The sequence below is a fragment of the Grammomys surdaster genome, unplaced genomic scaffold (genome assembly GCF_004785775.1).
Source record: "Grammomys surdaster isolate TR1022 unplaced genomic scaffold, NIH_TR_1.0 126118, whole genome shotgun sequence".
Taxonomy (NCBI): Eukaryota; Metazoa; Chordata; class Mammalia; order Rodentia; family Muridae; genus Grammomys; species Grammomys surdaster.
The window spans coordinates 4,034,566-4,053,735 of record NW_021620926.1 but is presented as its reverse complement, the minus strand read 5'-3'; the positions used below and the strand labels follow the sequence as shown (position 1 = coordinate 4,053,735).

The following is a 19,170-nucleotide window of genomic DNA, read 5'->3' as shown; positions in this document are numbered from 1 at the left end:
CGGCAAAAAAATAATGGTAAGATCCTTTAGGACAGAGACAGAAGTGATAGACAACAAAGTGAACACCTGTGGTGAATTGCAGAAACGAGAGCCCTCAGGCAGAGGGTGTGAATGTTGTGCATTGGGTTTGAGAAACCTGCCGTTTTTCTGATGTGAGCAGATGGGTTTCTTGTGTCACTTCGGTAGCGCTGGGTAGCACTCAGAATAGGATCATGCGCTCCTTAATTTAGGTGTGATTTGAGCTGTCAAACTTTTTATCATAATATGTTCTCTGCTAATATTACTCATAAGGTAAAATAATTACATCCCAGAAAGGACTGGTTGTCCCTAAATAGTTTCTCTTTCTCAGCTTACCAGAACTTTTACATCTAGCATTCTTGAAAGTCTGTTAATTGTTTCACAAAAAAAAAAAAAATACTTCTCTGCTTCAAGGTTAACATTTCCTTTTATAGTGAATCCTTGTGAGTTTGCAAGAACTTTTTGTGCTTTTAGAGAGGAAGGCTTCCCTCATTTATCCCATTAATGTGATGAAGAGCACAGAGAAAGCTCAATGCATGGAATACAAATGCAACTTTCAGTGAGCTATCTCACGGTGAATGTGCAGTCACTACCCAGGGCAGGAAGGAGGTTTAGGCACTCGGTGGCCACCTAACACCCATACGTTCACATCAGCCTGCTTATGAAACAGAACACACGTGCCCCTTATCATCCAAGCCAACACACGTGTTTATCTGAGAGTGACTTCATTTAAAGAGAAAGGTTTGCAGGTTGGAGGGGAATCTTTTGAGCACAAGTAGTGGTAAGTTGGCTTTGCATTTGCTTCTTTGTGTGTAGAGTGGGAGAAGGGTGTGGAGGTCAGAGGACAGCTTGCGGAAGTCAGTCCTCTTATTCCATATCGTGGGTTCTAGGGACCAAACTCAGGTCATCAGGCTTAGTGGCAAATGCCTTGAATTACAAAGCCATCTTGCCAGTCCTTCATTGGTGAGGGATAGTTTTTCTGGGTATAATATTTTACTTGACAGCTTTATTGCCACGCACTGAAAACTGCTATCCCACTGCCTCTAGACCTTCAAAGAGAAGCCCATTGTCATTTTTACAACTGTCCTACTTCTGTGATGAATTTTTTCTTTTGTCATTGTAATGATTTTGTTGTTAATGTAGCTTATAATGTGAGTTTGTATCAGTCATTGAATTTATTCTTCCCCAAATTCATTGATTCATTGTGTCTCTTTTATGTGTATAGATTGTGTGTGTTTTACATCCTGATCTATAGGCAACAGAGAGAGAGAGAGAGAGAGAGAGAGAGAGAGAGAGATAGTCAGACAGACAGACAGACACACATATACCACACACACACACACACACACACACACACACACACACACACACTCTGGGCCTGGCTTGGGCTTTGAGGTTTCCAGAGTGGCAAACCTCCTAATCGTTTCCAAACAGTACATTATGTGGGGACTACGCATGCAGACATGAACCTATCGGGGACATATTCATTCAAACCACCCTTAGCAGTAAGTATGCTTAGCCTCCATCTGTCCAGCCTAACCCCTCATAGGAATATATTGACTTTCTGATCAGTGCTCTCTGTTTATATTATAACTGAGCCATTTCAAAAGACTCACTATAAAAAGCAATGTTAACTTGGGAGCAAGGTGCTATTTCCTAAATCAATAGCTAAGGGTTTGGGGACGAGTCTCAGTTGGTAGAGCGTTTGCAGAGGGTGCAGGAAGTCCTGAGTTGACAGTCCAACTTTAATATTGCCCTCATACTTTGCTCCTTTAGAAAAGGTGTCCTTTATTTTATGTATCTCCATCAGGACAGATTTAAAGACCATTGCTGTCTTGAAAGTGCCCCGCAGTGGGGGGTGGGGGAGGGTCGCTCAGTAGATTTTTTTTTTTTTTAAAGATTTATTTATTTATTATATATGAGTATACTGTAGCTGTCTTCAGACCCACCAGAAGAGGGCATCAGATCTCATTACAGATGGTTGTGAGCCACCATGTGGTTGCTGGGATTTGAACTCAGGACCTCTGGAAGTGCAGTCAGTGCTCTTAACCACTGAGCCATCTCTCCAGCCCAGTAGATTGTTTTATTGATTGGATTGTTCACCCCACCTGTGAACTTGAAGGCAGGCGGCCTCCAGGGTGCACAGTGGGTGTCGGGGTGGAGCGAACCCAAGCTTCTCTTTTCTCACACCCTCTTGTCTGAGTGCCTTGCCAGTGTCACCACTGAGCCTAAGTAGTGGTGACAGGGAAGTGACCACCCTTTTCTGGTCTGAACAATTGAGCCGCTCTTGGGCACTCCTGTCAGCAGCATTCGTGTCAGATGGTTACCTGACCAATAGCAAGGCCTCCTGTTGTTCTCTTCCTCACCTCTGCTATGAGTTCCAACTAAAAGACCTACGTGGCCATAAAATTGCTAGCTGAATCCACCCAATAAGTCACATTGTACAAAATGCTTTCTGAGGCAACACAGGACTGTATTCATGGAAACCTCTGTCTTCTTTTAATGGGGGATTTTTATGCTACTTATGTGGGATAAAGGACAAAGTGAACCTTTTCAGAGGAAATTACTGTTGTTTGGGATCCGTGACGGCATTTTCTGCCATCTACTTATTGTAATCCACATAGCTCCAGAGGGGCCGGATTTGAAAGAAACCTGTGTGTGCCGGGGTGAGGTTGCAGCGAGCCAGATCAGCTGTGATTATGGGAATAATTTGTAGGTTATTTCAGCCCCAGGGCTCCATTCTCCACAGTTTCCTGAGCTGGTTCACTGCTGATTCGACCCTGCTGCCCAGAGACCCACTCACTTACCCTGGAAAGAGATTCGTGTAACCCACGGAAGTAGAAAAGGGGTTTTGTGTGAAGAGTGGAGGCGGGGATGAGGGAGAGTGCTGGAGTAGCTGACACAGAAGGAGTCTTGCATGCTGGAGTAGCTGACACAGAAGGAGTTTTATGCTGCCTGCAGAGTGTGGTTGTGTCTCCTTCCCCTAAATTATTTTAATTAGAGTTTTTTCCCCTGAGTTGATGATGTCAGAGGCAGCACCCACTGCTTACACAGTCCAGTTAACTCCCTGGTGGGCATCCGTTTATTCCTAGAGGATGGTGCAGTTCCTCATGGCTCAGCCTCTTGCAGGAAACAGCCTAACATGTGTTTCAAATTCCTGTGCCAAATGCCTCGGGAGCTTGCCTACCAGACGGGGCAAGGGAGACAGATGCTTGCTTGAGTAGAAACTGTGTGCGGTTGTGTGTGTACAGGGGTGAAGAAAAGAGTGCTGTTAGCAGAAGTGCCTCTCCTTGGTGTATGTCTCTGCCACTTAGAAGACCATTTTTACTAGGCTACTTCCTGTGTGTTACAAAAGCTCATAAAAAGAAATGGTACTTTGTGTGTATCATAAGGAGTCTTGAAAAGATGGTGTCTGTACTGTTTTCTTTAGTCACAGATTAAATGGGCAACCTGGTTGAGTGTCTGACAGACCGTGGATTCTCAGTCAACACCATGAACACTTAGCCAGGGGAGCAACAGTGCAAGCTGGCCAGCCCCCCCAGAACTCCCGGGGACTGGACCACCAACCAAAGAGTACAGAAGGAGGGACCCATGGCTCCGGCCACAAATGTAGCAGAAGATGGCCTTGTTGGTCATCAGTGGGAGGAATGGCCCTTGGGCCTGAGGGAGTTCAATGCCCCAGTGTAGGGGAATGCCAGGGTGGGAAGGCAGGAGTGGGTGGGGGAGCACCCTCATAGAAGCAGGGGGAGGGGATGGGATAGGGGATTCTGGAGGGGAGGCCTGGAAAGGGGATAACATTTGAAATGTAAATAAAGAAAATATCCAATGAAAGAAAAAATTGAAAAAAAAAAGAATTGAGGAAAAAAAAAGAATCAGAAGGAAGTTTCACTCTCTTCCTGTTATAGAAGTTGAACATGGCTTCACAGTGAATAAGGAACACTTTTGAGTTTCATCAAGCTCTGGGGATCTTTCTTCCAGGTGTCAGACTTTAGGGAGGTCACAGACAAATGCCCAAGACAAGATCGGGTTAGGGAAAAACCTGAATGTCATCTACCAAAAAATGTAGAGTAAAGTCTACAGAAAAGATGGTAGAAGGACTTGTGCATGCTGGTGTAGCCCCGCCCTCTGGACATCACGTCTCCCAGAGCCTCCTGCAGGCCAGCTCTCCTGCTCCCTGCCACTCACTCCCTGCCATGGCTGGGGAGTTCCCAGCTTTCCTCTATCCATCTGCTTTGTTGTAAGTGGTAAGTGCAGGGTTCTCTGTAATGCCGACAGCTCTTGCCATTTTCCTGTTTGAGTATTAATCTGACCTCCTGGTGGCCCCATCTCCTCCTTGGGCTATCTGTCCAAAATACTTGAGCCATTCTCCTAGTTATGTGTAGACTCGTGCCTCCTGTGCTCCTGTGGTCAGCCCCGTGCAGCCTGCACTGAGGTTTAATGTATTCATCTTCCTCTCCCACCGCGTGGTTCCTCCGTTAGCTCATCCTGAGTTTGCAGTACCTTAACACCCCCCCCCCCAGCATCAACACTTATCCCACAGTTCTTTCCCATTTATTTGGTAGACTCTCCCTTCCCCACACCCAACCCAAACACAGAACTTTAATTTCTTTTAGATGTTGTCTTTGTGGGCTTTGCCTTTGAAATGAGTTTGTTGCCATCTTGATGGATCCAAATCCTCCTTTATTATATTGGAAGGACTTTTCTTTGGCAGTTTGTGGGTTGATTTGGTTTATAACTAAGTCCTGTTTTCCCAGCACTGTGGATCATATCTCTGCTCCCAGGCTGCCCCTCAAAAACAGTTTTTGGTGGCAGCGTATTTAACTTCAGCTCCTGTTAGGAAGCGAAGGGGATAGTGACCTGTACAAAATGGGGGAGGAGGGCCTGCACTTCAGTTATTTGATAACCCGCTCTTCTGTTACAGAATCTAATTCTAGGAGAGCAGGAATTTTCTCAGACAGCAAGGATATGAATGCATTCAGGAGGGCTCTGCCTCTGACCTAGGGCCCTCCACTAGACACAGCTACTTTGGATACCAGGGTCGACATGAGGTTTTGCAGGGAGTCATATTCAAGCCACATCGGGACACTGAAGCCCTCAAGGAAAACACTTCAAAGTATGGTGCCCCCTGAGGTATAAGGCTGCGGCAGAACTGCTTCCAGGCCGCTTGATGGAGAAGATGTGACAGAAATCACTGGTGTGGTGTTTCCCCAACACCCAACACAGGCTAATTACGAAAAAGAGATGGGGGAGTGTGGTTTGAGTCTCCCACAGGCTGGTTTCAGTGGTTTGGACTTCTGTCAGGGTCAGCCCACCTCCATCTCTCCACCTCCTGCTCTTCTTTCACTGTGACAGGGACTATTGTTGGTCTCAGCTTTGGGTCCTCTGGCTTTTCTGAGGAGGCTGTAGGTTTAGGGGAAGCTCCGGAGTCTCTGTTCTTGCTTCTGTCCTCTCTGACTTTCAGCTGGAGATTCGCATCCAATACCTGGTGATCTAAGGCTCTGCTCATAGTCAATCAGGAGACACCTCAAGCCTGGCCATGATCTGCTTGTGGTCAGTTACTCTCACGGCCTAGGCAGACGGACAGTGGCCTTCTATGTAGGCACTTCAGTTGATAGCTTTGGTGGTGTTTTCTCGGGGGTCCTCAGCTTTGCCAGTGGTGAGTCCTGTGCTTTGCCTTCACAGCGAGCTGATAACCATGCACTTCTCTGTTTGTGGCCAGCAACATCTGCCTCTCTGGTATAGGCTTCCTGTATTTAAGTCACCTTCTATAAAAATGACCCTCAGTTGGGGATGGGAAGAGAGTTGAGCCTGGGTGCACTGTTGTGTGACCTCCATTTGGGGAGGGGGATCTTCATGTTAGGTTCCCTATACAGATATTAAAAGTGGGCACTTCATTAAGGCTTATATTGACAAAACCTGTACACAGGATGAACAGGACCAAGAGGGAAAGGCCTTCGAAGGATTCACACAGGACTCCCGTTTTATCTAGCCTCTGAAAGATGAACACTTCCCTTCCTCCCTTTTTGTTCTTTTAATATTAAAAAGACGTTTAACATTCTGTAGAATTAATTCTTGTGCCTCTGTCAACTCAACGTACCCCAAGTCCTAGTTCTCCAGGTCTAGCCTTTGTTTTCTGGGGTTTCATTTCTCCAGTTTAAATCCAGCCTCCCTTTCTGCCGCTCACGTAAACCATTGATTATCTGAAATCACCGAGGGTCCTCCGTGCGGTGGGTGATCTGAAGCTACATCTATTTAAATACGTAATGAAGCCCCAAGCTTCATCATATCTCTGAGCACAGAGGGGCTCTTATGCAAATACATCTTTTTTGCTGATTATCTGTTGGCAAGAACTTCTCTTCCCCCCTCATTGAACTTCATGTAGTATTTATAGCATCCTCAGACGGCAGCAGAAGGATCACAAAATCACATACTCTACCTGACCACTGTCATAGGGAGATGTAGGGAATGGCTGGCAAGGGTGGGGTGGTGGGGGGTGAGCTAGGGTGTACAGGTGGGTGCGGATGGTCTCTCCTTCCTACCTTTGCGGCCCCTGGACTCTGGTGATGAGCACTTTCTTAGAGCATGTCTCAGAGCATTTGCTTTCTGTAAGGTTACTGGACTGAGCAGCTTTCGTAAGTGTCAGACTTTAGACTTTATTTTATAGAGAGGCCACGGTGGGCCCCACAACAGTACGTTAGTAGGCCCCTGTGGTCATCTCGGAACTCTTGAGCCCATGAACCGATCAAGTATTTTAAGACTTTTCTCCACAGACATAGCTGCCAAGAAAAGTCAGCACCAAGGTTTCTTACCTGTTATCAGGACTGGGCTCCCTTGAGCCGAGAACCGACTTTACTCAAGAGCTCATGAATTGTTCTGCTCTGAAATGAATTCAGCTTAACACCAGGGAATGGCTGTTTTATTTAGACAGGACAGCGGGAGCAAAACTTCTCACTAATGGAGATGCCTTCAGCCACCAGCAGGCTTTTAGATTTAGATGGCAGACATCTTCGTGGTTAAAGGGGCTGGTGGCTAAATTTCTCAAAAGCCTGCCGTCACATGTGTCTGTAGTTCTGGGGGACTGACATTTTCTTCTTCCTTTGAGTGTAGTTTATTGATTTTTTTTTCATGTATGTGCCAGTGCATTTGTATATGTGCCAGGGACAGGAGCCATCCACTGTTTTATTTTATTTTATTTTATTTTATTTTATTTTATTTTATCTTATTTTATCTTATCTTATTTTATTTTGGAGATGGAGACTTTTCATTGACCTGGAGTTCTCTGATTAGGCTAGGCTAGACTGGCCATCAAGCCTTGGAGTCTCCTGTGACCGTCTTCCAGCACTGGGCTTACAATCATGCCCCCCACCCCCACCCCCCACTGTTAGCTCTTTCCATGGGTCCTGGGGCTCGAACTCAGATCCTCATGCTAGAAGTGAGTTCCAAGACAGTTGATGTTTCACTTGAGTTGACACCAGCTCCATTTATTTGTTTGATTGTGCGCTGAGGGTCAAACCTTGGGAATGTTGGTTTTGCACTAAGCTAAAACCCCAACCCCTTTTGTCTTCACTTCTTAAAAGAGAGCCTGCCTGACATCAGAACGGACGACCCTGCCCAAGGCAGAGGTGGGCTGAAGTCCTCATAGGAAGGAAACAACTGATTCCCCTTTCTTTTACTCCAGTCCCAGGGGGATCTGATGCCCTCTTCTGGCCCCCTCCAGCACTGCACACACACGGTACACAGACATACATGCAGACAAAACACATACAAAGAATACAAAAATAAATCTCTTTTTAATCCTACTGCTGCTGCTATATGTGTGTTCTGGCACATCAGTTTTTCTGAGCGTATGAATGTTTAGTTGGTTCTATACTGTGAGTTCATGTACTGCGCCACAAGGCGTCCACACACCCAACCTCAGTCGATTGTACTTAACTATTCACTGAAGCATTTATCCCCACTCTGAGCAGCCAGAAATTCAGAGTGCATGGGACTTCAAGTTGCTCTAAACGTTTGCCAACACTGGAGTTACTGTTTTCTTTTGTAGAAAATAATCCGCATTTATTACTTTTCCATCCAAGTTGATTCTTTCGCTAACAAAAATAAAAATGTGACCAGGTTTGGTGGCTCACTCTGGTAATCCCATAGTCACTCGGGAGGCTAAGGATCAAAGATCAAGAGTTTGGGCCACCTAAGATGTCTCAACCTGTCTCTAAAAACCAGCCCAGGTAAACAAATAACAGTCAGGAAAAATAACTCAGCCTACCAAAACAACCTCTCCTGAGGGGTCCAGGGCTCAGACACCATATCATCCTGGCAGCGGCTGGAGGGTTTCATTATTTGTGGGAGGAGCTTAAACTCTGTTTTTCAGGGGAAAGGTGTAAGGCAAGGAACTTGACAGGGAAGATAAGTCTAAGTTCGTGAGGAGTGAGTATTCCTCCTTGTATACACTTCTATACACGGCAACTCTTTCTCCATCTTTACTCCTCAGAGTCACCTGTGGCTGTTCTCCCCCATCCTCTCCCCCTGCTCAGTCTGCAGAATTCGATTCCATCTGCTGGCCAGTCACTCCCTCTGTCCAGTTCTGAGCACATCAGATCTTTCAGGCTCGTTAGCTGGTTTTCTTGCAAGACAACGTTTTTACTATTGGATGCCATTTCTTTGGGGGAGTACAAAGCTTTCAGATTCAGGATAATTACCGATGGCTTCTGTTGTTCTTTAACTAAAATTTCCATTCTTAGGTACCGAGGAATAATACTCTGGAGGTGGGGCAGGGGTCCTGGTAAAAGAGGTTTGTTGGTAAGACAGCCAGCTAGTGAGGTAAAATACAGATTACTGCCTACAAAGGAAAAATGATGACAGCAGCCACCTTAGTGTTGTAGTGACCGAGCCAGCGATTTCTTCAGCTGAGCCAAACCCGGTGCCTTTATGGAGTTCTTTGGGCTTAAGGGAATACCCGGAAAAGGCTGGCATCTCCACATTTACAAATATTTCCTGATTGGTCTCCTAGTTTTTTAAAAAGTGATTTTATTTTTTTGGAGAATTTTATATAAACTATTTTGATTATATTTTCCCATCCCCAAACTCCTCCTAGATCCTCCCCAACCTCCCTCCTTCCCCATCTGTCTGTCCGTTTCTCCATCTCTCTCATGCTCTTTGTCTCTCTTTTAACCCACTGAGTCCAGTTTGTGTTGGAGTCTGCTCCTTGGTGTGGAGCCTGCCCACCCTGGAGTATGACTGATAAACCGTTAGAGCAAATAGGCTCTCCCTCACCCAGCAGCAGTCAAATGCCAGTAGCTCCTGAGCTAGGGTGAGCTGGGGTGAGCTGGGGTGAGCTGGGGTGAGCTAGGGTGAGCTAGGGTGTGCTAGGGTGGGCTAGGGTGGGCTAGGGGTGAGCTAGGGTGAGCTAGGGTGAGCTAGGGTGGGCTAGGGTGGGCTAGGATGGGCCAGGGGTGACCATTTCCCCCTTCCATGCTGGGATTTGATCTGGCTTAAGCTTGTGCAGATCTTGTGAATATTTAATAACAAGTTACCCCATGAATTTTTGCTCTCAAATATTACCACTTTTGCCTTGCAGAGCACCTCTGTCTAATACCACCCCCAGGTGGAGGTCACCTGTCCACTGGAGGTCACCTATCCATTGGTGTGGGCCACACAATGCTCTCAGTCTTCTTGATAACAAGCTGTTGGTAGTTTGTGGGTGGTTCATGGATGGCTGCTCTCGTGGATGCATTCTTGGAGTTCCCTAAGGCTGTATTGATCCCGGCTACCTTGAGCCTCTCTTGCCCTAGTTTTGATAGCACTGCTTAAAACTGGGATTCGTTCTTTACAAGTACCATTGAAGCAACAGAATTTCTTAGGTACATTGGTTAACATGCAACTTCTTTGAAGATCCTGTTTGAGGGTTTGTGGGGTGGAGTTGGGTTGACCCTCTTTTGTAGATTTCTAGAAGGGGGATATTAAGGTAGTCCTTTGTGAGTGTGTGTGTGTGTGTGTGTGTGTGTGTGTGTGTGTGTGTGTGTGTGTTCGGTCTGTCTGTCTGTGTGTCTAGACCTGACACCTTGCCTCAGGGACACTGCCTCCCGGGACACACTGTTAGTTTTTGTGAGCTTCTAAGAAGAGGCTTCTCCCTGCTCCCTTCTACAGACCACGAGCCAGACAGAGTTGGAAAACTGGATCACCGCCATCCATTCGGCCTGCGCAGCTGCCGTTGCAAGACACCACCACAAGGAAGACACACTCCGCCTCCTCAAGTCGGAAATCAAAAAACTGGAGCAGAAGATCGACATGGACGAGAAGATGAAGAAGATGGGGGAGATGCAGCTGTCTTCAGTGACGGACTCGAAGAAGAAGAAGACCATACTAGACCAGGTGACCAACCGCCTTTGTGTTTCTGGAGCGGGGCAGATTTGTTAGGGCTTTTATTTTTTTGTTGCTGTCTGGGAATCCTGAAACATCTTCTGTTATCTCGGAGGCAGCCTGTCACCCAGACTGTTAAACTCTCCATTGTGACTGTCAGATTTCCTCACCCTTTGTTCAGAGTTGATTGTTTTGCACTAAAGGGAACAAGAAGACTTTGAACAGAAGGTAGAAATGGGAGAGAAGAGCCTTCAGGCTCCCTCCCGTCCTTGTGTTTCCAAGGGAATCTGTGCAATTTGAAATCTATGATTTCCTTCCCAACTTTATCATGGAGCTGACCCATGAGGAGGATTCCCGATTCCTCAATGAACTCAGAGACACAAATTTAAAAAGTGACGGGTGTTTTTTAAAAAGTCCACTCAGCCGTCCGTCACTACACATAAGGAATTGGTTTCAAGAACCTTGCAGAAACCCAAATCTGTGTATGCCCCAGTCCTTGACATAAAAGATGGCATAGTATATGTTCGTAACCTACACACATCCATATGTCATTTGTGATACCTGGTAGTTATAATTGCTGTGCTATAGTGTTTAAGAAATAATGACAAAAGTCTGCACATTGTCACTATAGCGATAGGGTACATAGGGCCCTTTGCTCTGTTCTTTCTATTATTGGTTGCTATAAATTCACAACTCACAAGGCAGATTCACATAGCAAAAAAACAATGTGAAATAAACAGCTTAGCCGTCAGCGCATGTGCGGTGTTAGGTGGCCACTGCGCATGTGCAATACTCGGCCACTGCGCATGTGCGATACTCAGCCACTTCTTCCTGCAGCAATAGGAGGCCAACTTGTGTTTGTCCCCCTCAGTCTCTGGCTCCCTGTCTTGAAGGGTTTCCCTTTGAGATGCTCCCTAATAATGTAATTGCTTAGTATGTGACCCTTGCGCCTGCCTTCTTCCCTTAGCAGAGCCTCTTGGCGTTGATCTGCACCGCAGCTTACACGTCAGCTTGCCTTCCTCCTTTGAGCCCTTTCCTTACTCCATTGTCCAGACACACCACTGAACCATTTCTCCTTTGATGAGCATCTGAGCCATTTGCAGCTTCTCGGCTGCTGTGAACACTGCCATCATGAACATCTGTGTTCTCATTGATTTTACCAGAGATTAAAAAGGGAGATGTCACCCATGACCCCTCAGCCCTCTTGTTGTCCTTTCTGAAGATTTGGCTTTAAGTGTATAAGTGTCTTTTGTTGTATATCTGGGCATCACACACCTTCTTGGTGCCCACAGAGGTCAGAAGAGGGCATTGGAACCACTAAGAATGAAGTTACAGGCAGTCATGAGTTGTCATGTGGATGCTGGGAACAGACCCCGGGTCCAGTCAGAGCAGCTCTCCAGCCCCATGAAGTTGCACTCTGTGTCAGGCGTTACTCTTGAATGCACTCTCCCTTTTGTGACCTTGCTTGAATGTCATATCAGTGAATAGAGGATATTTCACCACTTTGAGTGGCAAAGACACATGTGGACATTAGCTGTGGGTGGAACCCCATACCCCAGTATCTGGGTCTTCATCATTGACAGTTTTCTACTTCCAACCCTTTCTTGCCACCATGCTTTTACCAAAGCTTTCCCTTCATTTGCTTTTGACCTTTAACTGACTTCATTTATCTTCTCTTTTCTTGGTAAGAGCCCTCGCTTAGTCCACATGAAAGTTCCTTGGTGCCGGAAATCCCTCCATTTCTATTCCTTCTGTCTTAGGTTTGTAGTCAGAATTGACAACACACACACACACACACATACACACACACACACACACACACACACACGTCTCCATGAACTCCCAGCTAAGAGAGAACACCAATAACTGACGACGTACTTTGCGTTCATGATGCTGAGTTTATGGTTAAAGATCTTTGTAAAGAAGAAAACATGTACCCTGAAAGCCCCCCACCCCCGCCCCGTGTTTACCCTCTAGAATTGTAATTGTGCCTTTACAATAAACAGATCTGCGAGATTCTTGGAGCAGGTGGCTAATGTTTGTTCTTACCTTTCATGACCCCTTTCTCTCCCCCCTCCCCACTACTGTAGATCTTTGTCTGGGAGCAGAACCTCGAGCAGTTCCAGATGGACCTGTTCCGTTTCCGCTGTTACTTAGCCAGCCTCCAGGGCGGGGAGCTACCAAACCCCAAAAGGCTGCTTGCCTTTGCAAGCCGGCCCACGAAGGTGTCCATGGGCCGCCTTGGGATCTTCTCCGTGTCATCTTTTCATGCCCTGGTGAGTAGAAGCAAGTGAATTTGGAAAAAAAAATTCATCTCAATGCTTAATCCTGAACAGGACCTGGTAGGGATTCTGAAGTATTTCCCTAGTTTGCAGCGTGATACAGATTTCCAAAAAAGTCTTCACTTTGAAGCTAATGCAAAATTTTATTCGAACCTGTGTGGAAATGAGCTTAAATCTCTTTTGATAGGGTTTAAACTATTGTGTACAGAAAACCCAAAAGACTCTGTTCCCACAACCCTACCCCCAGCCTATCCCTGTCTGTGGTGTTGGGACTTGAAGCCAAGATCTCACCCATGCTATTAAAGCTCTCTACCATTGTGCTACACTGCCCCGGTCCCGTAACAGTGCTGTCTTAAGGTATGTTCACTGCAGTGCTTGTTGATAAATGTTATTTTTAGGCAGTTTTGGCAAAGTTAAAAAAAAATTAACTTTATGTAAATGATCGATGGAGGGCTTTTCTTTGTGCTTGAACCTGTCCTCTCATGGGTGGAGATACTCTCCCCAGTTCCCCACAGGACATAGATTAAACACAGATCTTTGTGGAGATTGGACATCTCGCTCTGTCATAGTTTGATAGCTGTAAATATGTGCTCTGCTAGAGGAAGGCCAAGTTTCAGTGATGAAGTGGCCGAAAGGGTGTTCCCCTAAGGAAGGAGCCTTTTGTCTGACCCCAGAGCAAGCAGCAGGTTCGATGTTTGAGCCGCATTGACAGTCTGTAATCTTGAACACTTGCTAAATTGCAAACAGCTTTATGTACTTTGGACCCATTTCTGCCAAAGGGGAAAAACAACCCATGTACAAGTAACATGTTGTAGCCCATCTAGGGGCACACCCTCATAACCTGTGACACATTTACTGTGGAGTTAGATAGATGTTAAGTGGCAGCCTCCAGAGCCACCCTGGGAAGTCTCAGCTGAGTGCCAGCTGAGCCCGCCACTGAATTCTGAGCTATAATTCAGTCCAAGGTGTTTGCTTTCTCTGTAGATAGATTAATGTCATCATTCAGATAATTAGGGGGAGATTTGAATCTTGAAAGAGGTCTTATACCAATTTCTAGAGTTTGTTAAAACTGCCTCATCTGCTAATTTCAGCCCCTCTTGCCTATCTCTATGGCTGTTACTTTTTTTTTTTTTCTGTAATAGCTAGGCGAGTGAGGACTAAGTCCTGAACCCAAGTTTTTACTTTTGATGTGGTCTAGGTCTGTTACTAGTTTTTAACTTAGCCAAGTCTGCATTCTGTGTCGGGAGAAAATATGAGATGAAGGTTTTCTTTTTGCTCCTGTCAGAATATCCTAATCAAAAGTGTTTATTTTTATTAACAGGCAACCTCAGTGAGGCACCACCTGTCAATACCCAGTCTCCACACCCCTCTCCTCTTTACTGGCACATGAGCGATCATGAAGAAATACAGTTTTACTTTCTACTTCAAACTCACACACTTTGATTATTTTCTTATAAGACATTGGAGCTTAGGTCTCTGAAACAGACAAGGGAAAGCCCCTGAGACACTTGTCATAATTGATCTTTGACCTTCAGCCTCCCCCAACCCATTAATGTCTGTGATGTTTGCGCTCCTCATTGGGTGGAAGGTGTGCTAAATCTACCCTGTTGAAGAAGCTAGTGACTCTGAAGGGTCTTTGCTCAGTTATGTGGAAGAATCCTATTTAATTCCCTGAGTCTGCCTCTGTTGCTCTGCTGTGTTTCTTGCTATCTGCCTCAACCACACAAACCATGGCGTCTATGCGCCCTTGCCTGACTACAGCTGGCCTTTGGCCTGAGACAGAACAAGTTAGCTCACTCTATTGAGTATCTTCTTCTGTTTTCTGCCCAGGCTCCTGAGGAACAGCTCGAGCAGGCAATTTCAATCTGATTTATTGGACACCCTGCCCCCAATCTCTCCTTGTCATTTGACCCTAAGGGTCCCCTCCTCTCAATGGGAGCTGAATCATCCCTCAATTTCTCCTTTGTCTAGGTTATTCCCCCCTCCTTTTAAGTGGGGGTGGAGGATGTGCAAGGGTAACCAGGGCCAGGGGAGGGCTTGGAGCTACAATGGGAGTCCCATTCACTAGGAGAGCCTCAGTCCTGCTGAGTGATTTGCTTTCATTAACTGAAGGGTCCCTGCTGTATTCTTTGAAGAAAGGTTATCATTGTTCTTGTTTGCACAGATGAGCTGACTGATAGCGTAGTCAGGTGCCCTCCACAGAGGAGGCATTGTCTGGGCCGGTCATTGAGAAACCTCTGCGTTCTTGTCCAGCAGTTCTGCCAGCCTGTTTTTCTATACCCCTCTGGTCATGATTGTCTTCAGAGGGGTGGGGGTTGGGGAGGTGGCTACCAGTACAGCCTATAGGGCCTTTTAGCACTTGAAAAAAACCTGCTAAATAGAGTCTTTCAGCTGAGCAATCTAAGTCAGTCAGCCAGCCGGCACTGAGTTGAGGGTGTTGATAAATAGCACAGGTTTATCTTCCCTCTTGAATGTCTAAACCCAAGAGTTTATTGCTGCCACAGTATTCAATTTTAATTTTTTAAAATTTATTTGATGGACAAATTCACACACGCCCCTGTCGTATGTCAGCTGCTAGCCTTGTGATGAGGGTTAAAAGAGGGAAGAATGCAGAGTCTGTCCTACTGGAGCCTCATCTTCATGTAGGAAAGACGGGGAGAGGGACACATGCAGTTAGTGGGATGTGGTTAAGTGCAGACAGTGGGACATGCTGGGAATGAAATGAGCAGGCTAACAGACATCTGCTGTGATAGTCACCCCTCAGCATCCACAGAAGAGTGGCATCCAGAGCCCCTCGGATGCCAAAGGGGTTGGTCAAGTGCCTCGTGCTACGTAGCCTGCTGTTCCCACATAGCCGGGGCTTACCCTCCCCTGCACTTTGAGCCATATGTAGATTACTTGCAACACTTAATGCGATGCAAATTTTCTACAGGTACTTATACTCCATTGTTTACTGAACAGTGATGAGGAAAATGTCTGAACATGCTTGGCACATATGGAGCATTTTTCCTGAGTAATTTTGATCTAAGGTTGCTTGAATCCACAGATACAGGGTGCTCACCCCTCCTGGTTACCTGTGTGTAGCTTGAGGGCAGACAGAACAACAGACGCTGTACTAACAAGTAGCCTTTGCTGTTTGCACATTCAGTGAGACCAAACAGCTGTATTTTTTTTTTCTTTTCAGGTTTTCTTGTGGTTAGAATTTTAAAGTTCAACGCCATTTCTTCTGTGTCTACCCAGAACACACATGTGTCAGCATGTTCTGATCCAATCATTTTACAACCTTTGTTTGCCTTCAACTTAGAAAGTAGAGACCAGAACATTTGACCTGTTTTATGATGTCTTCTGTTTGTAGGATACACACACACACACACACACACACACACACACCTTAAATACCTAAAGAATAAGTGTAGGTTAAAATCTTTCTCATGAAAATTCCCACGGGAGTCTTGGCTCCCTCTTCTTAATGCCCTGATCCGTGTTTAAGTATTTAGCTGAAATGATGGGCCCATGGTTCTCTTATCCTTCTGTTTGCATCTGAGTCCAAAACCCTTCTCCCTAATGCCCTGAGAGAAGCTCTCTGGCTTTAGTCCTCAATGCATGCGGGGGTCCTCGCTCGTCCACTCACTAGGATTCTGCTCTGTCTATACTGTCAACACCAAAGACTTAGAAAATGCCTTGTGGCCGACATGTTGAGGGCTGGGAGGTCCCCTGTGTTACCCAATACTAGTTCATCCCCACGGCTGCTGCCAGCTGGCATCTGGCATGTTGGGTTGGGAGTTGCCTGCGTGGGAATCTATGACAAGTAGGTTCTTAGACATTCACCTCCAGCGACAAAGAGCAGGTGGGGGCTTTCATTTCCAGTCTGACTGGCTGTGCCTCCTACCTCGCCCTTTTGAAAGGAGATTTTTGTGGGTGGCCTGTTGAGATCTCCTGGCAGAAGAGCCCTGTAGTTCCTGGAACACTGCTTATAACCTGTAGGGTAAAGTTCAAGCCTGAGTGTTCTACAGACTTTCTGGAGTCCTCAGATACCCCCACTTCTGCAGCTGTCACAGTGGCAGCCTCAGATATGTAGAATTCTGTTGTGAAGTGTTTCCCTGGTGAGATGGTACCTTGGCGGCATCTCAGCAGAGTATAGCTTTAAAAAGAAACGTAAGTGTAATGTCTTCTCCACTTAAACGTGACATGTGTAAGTTATGGAAGTTACACATATACACACATATACATATATGTGTACACACACACACACACACACACACACACACGAGACAGAGAGAGAGAGTACATGTATGCATTAGAGAAAACCCTTCATTCATCAATACATTTGTTAGCCTTGGGTGCAGCTCAGTGGTAGAGGGCTTGCCTAGCATGTGTAAGGTCCTGGGTTCAATCCCCAACACAGTGAAAAAGAGAGACAGAGTGAGACAGTTTAGCTCAGTGATCCAGTCTGCAAGGCAGTTCTCTTCTCTTAGTCCTTCATCCTGGAAAAGACTGATATTTTAGGCCATGACCCAGTCCTTCCTATCACTAGGGATGAACTGTGCCAAAGAGTAGAAAGCCCCCTCCTTTGAAAACATTTCCTAGAAGCGGTCCCATTAACTAGAATCGGTCACAGTGTATGCCCCACTCCAAGGAAAAGCCAACTTTGACTTCTTGGCCAAGTGCCCAGATACATTATGGATTTTCGAGTGGAGACGCTGGATATTTGGGGCCACGAATTACTTGCCTAGCAAAGAGGATGCTTGTCTATCTTCTCAGAGATTGAAGAGATTGGCTGGCTTAGATTTAATGTGGCATCACAGCAGGCAGTAACCTGCTGGCTTTCACTGACCCTCAGTGTCATTTGTAATTAAAACACGGAAAGAACTCGGTAGCTGTCAGGAAGCATCTCGAGAAAGCGTGGCTCCATGCAGTAGGTACAGCAGCTCAGGTCTGACTGGAGGACAGCTAACTCTTAGCCACATGGCATATTTTTGTTGTTTATTTATTTATTTATATTGATTTTCTACAGTGGCTGAGCTCGCCAACTTTTCGTTTTACATCAATGAATGTCCCAGAGTTCCCGTGCCGTAGCTTAATGCTTTGAACACTAGGATCATTGCTGTCTTGGGAGAGGGGGTTATGGAAAGGTGGGACTGGGTGGCAGCTCAAGGCAGCAGTGTCAACCCTGTGGCTTCTTCTGTCTTAACCAATCCCAGGTGGCAGCCCGGACTGGTGAGATCGGAGTGAGAAGGCGTACTCAGGCTATGTCCAGGTCTGCAAGCAAGCGAAGGAGCAGGTTTTCTTCTCTCTGGGGCCTAGACACTACCTCCAAAAAGAAGCAGGGACGCCCAACCATCAACCAGGTAGGTCCCAGAGTCAACACAAAGGATCTACCGACTGATGCTGCTTCTGTGTCAGTCGATTTGCTTGCATGCGTGTGTTTATGTGTGTGTCCATGCTTGTGTGTGTGTGTGTGTGTGTGTGTGTGTGTGTGTGTCTTTACTGACACTTTAAATCAACTTGACACTTTAGTTCTGCAAGACAGTTTTTAATAAGTAGTTTATGGTCCAGACATTGAGCTGTGCCATTAGTCTGTCATCAACATCCATCTCCCACCTCCCCAAACTCTGGTTAATTACGGACCTACCAAAGAAGGCGCAGAATGCATGCCAAGTGGGCATTAAGTATAGTCCTCTCAAGCTATCTCCGATGCTGGATCAAAGGCAGCCTCCAGGGAAATGTGACCGTTTCTTTGCCTCTGAGATTTGGAAGGTGCCCTTAACTGGGCAGCTCCTTGGCCTATAGGAGTAAGGACCAGGAATGTGAGAGTAGCCATCATGGCCGCTTCTACTCAGATCCAGGCCCTGCGGAGGATCACGGGGCTCACGTGGTCTGGTCCGATGCTTGGTGGAGCCCAGGGCCCAGTGGTCTTTCTCTTCTCTCTTCTGGCTGAGGCTTCTCTCCTGCTGTTGTCACTCCTCATTCTTGCCCCATCTCCACTGACAGCGAGAAGTGAATAGCCTCCAACTACTTGTCTAGATTTTAGAGACCAGAAGGCGAGGGACTCAAGTCTTTTTGGGGAGAGTATTCATTTCATGGGCTGCTGTGGCTGGACAGCCAAACGATCAACATTTGTGAGGTCGTGACCAGATCACCAGTGTAATCTACATGTGGTGCCCTTGAGCAAAGCTGACCTGTTCACAGGATTCCATCACAGAGTCCTGAAGGCTGCTGTCCTGTGTTTCCCAACTGACCAACACATTCCCCTTTGAAACATGGGGTTTTCTGTCTTGATGAAACCTGGAGGAGACCAGTCAAGTATGTGACACATGTGGGCATGAGGAACCTGGTTTATCTTTTTAATCTTCAGGAGGGTAGGATGGATCTGGCACTTAGGTGGCTCTCTGCCTCAACCTTCAGAAGGAGGCCATTAGCATCAGAATGTCTACCCTCCTTGCTGAGGGGGGGGGAGGGAGAGAGGAAGGGAGGAAGGGAGGGAGAAAGAGAGAGAGAGAGAGAGAGAGAGAGA

At 46.3% G+C, this 19,170-nt stretch overlaps 1 protein-coding gene across 1 annotated transcript in view; it reads left to right on the top strand.

Annotated features, from left to right (window-relative positions):
- Positions 1 to 19,170, top strand: part of Tiam1 (T cell lymphoma invasion and metastasis 1) — a 119,538-nt gene that overhangs the window by 22,122 nt on the left and 78,246 nt on the right. Inside the window, exons 4-6 of the mRNA XM_028756367.1 lie at positions 10,162 to 10,386; positions 12,465 to 12,650; positions 17,858 to 18,004. Coding sequence (XP_028612200.1) covers positions 10,162 to 10,386; positions 12,465 to 12,650; positions 17,858 to 18,004 — 558 coding nt within the window. The remainder of the gene's footprint in view (positions 1 to 10,161; positions 10,387 to 12,464; positions 12,651 to 17,857; positions 18,005 to 19,170) is intronic.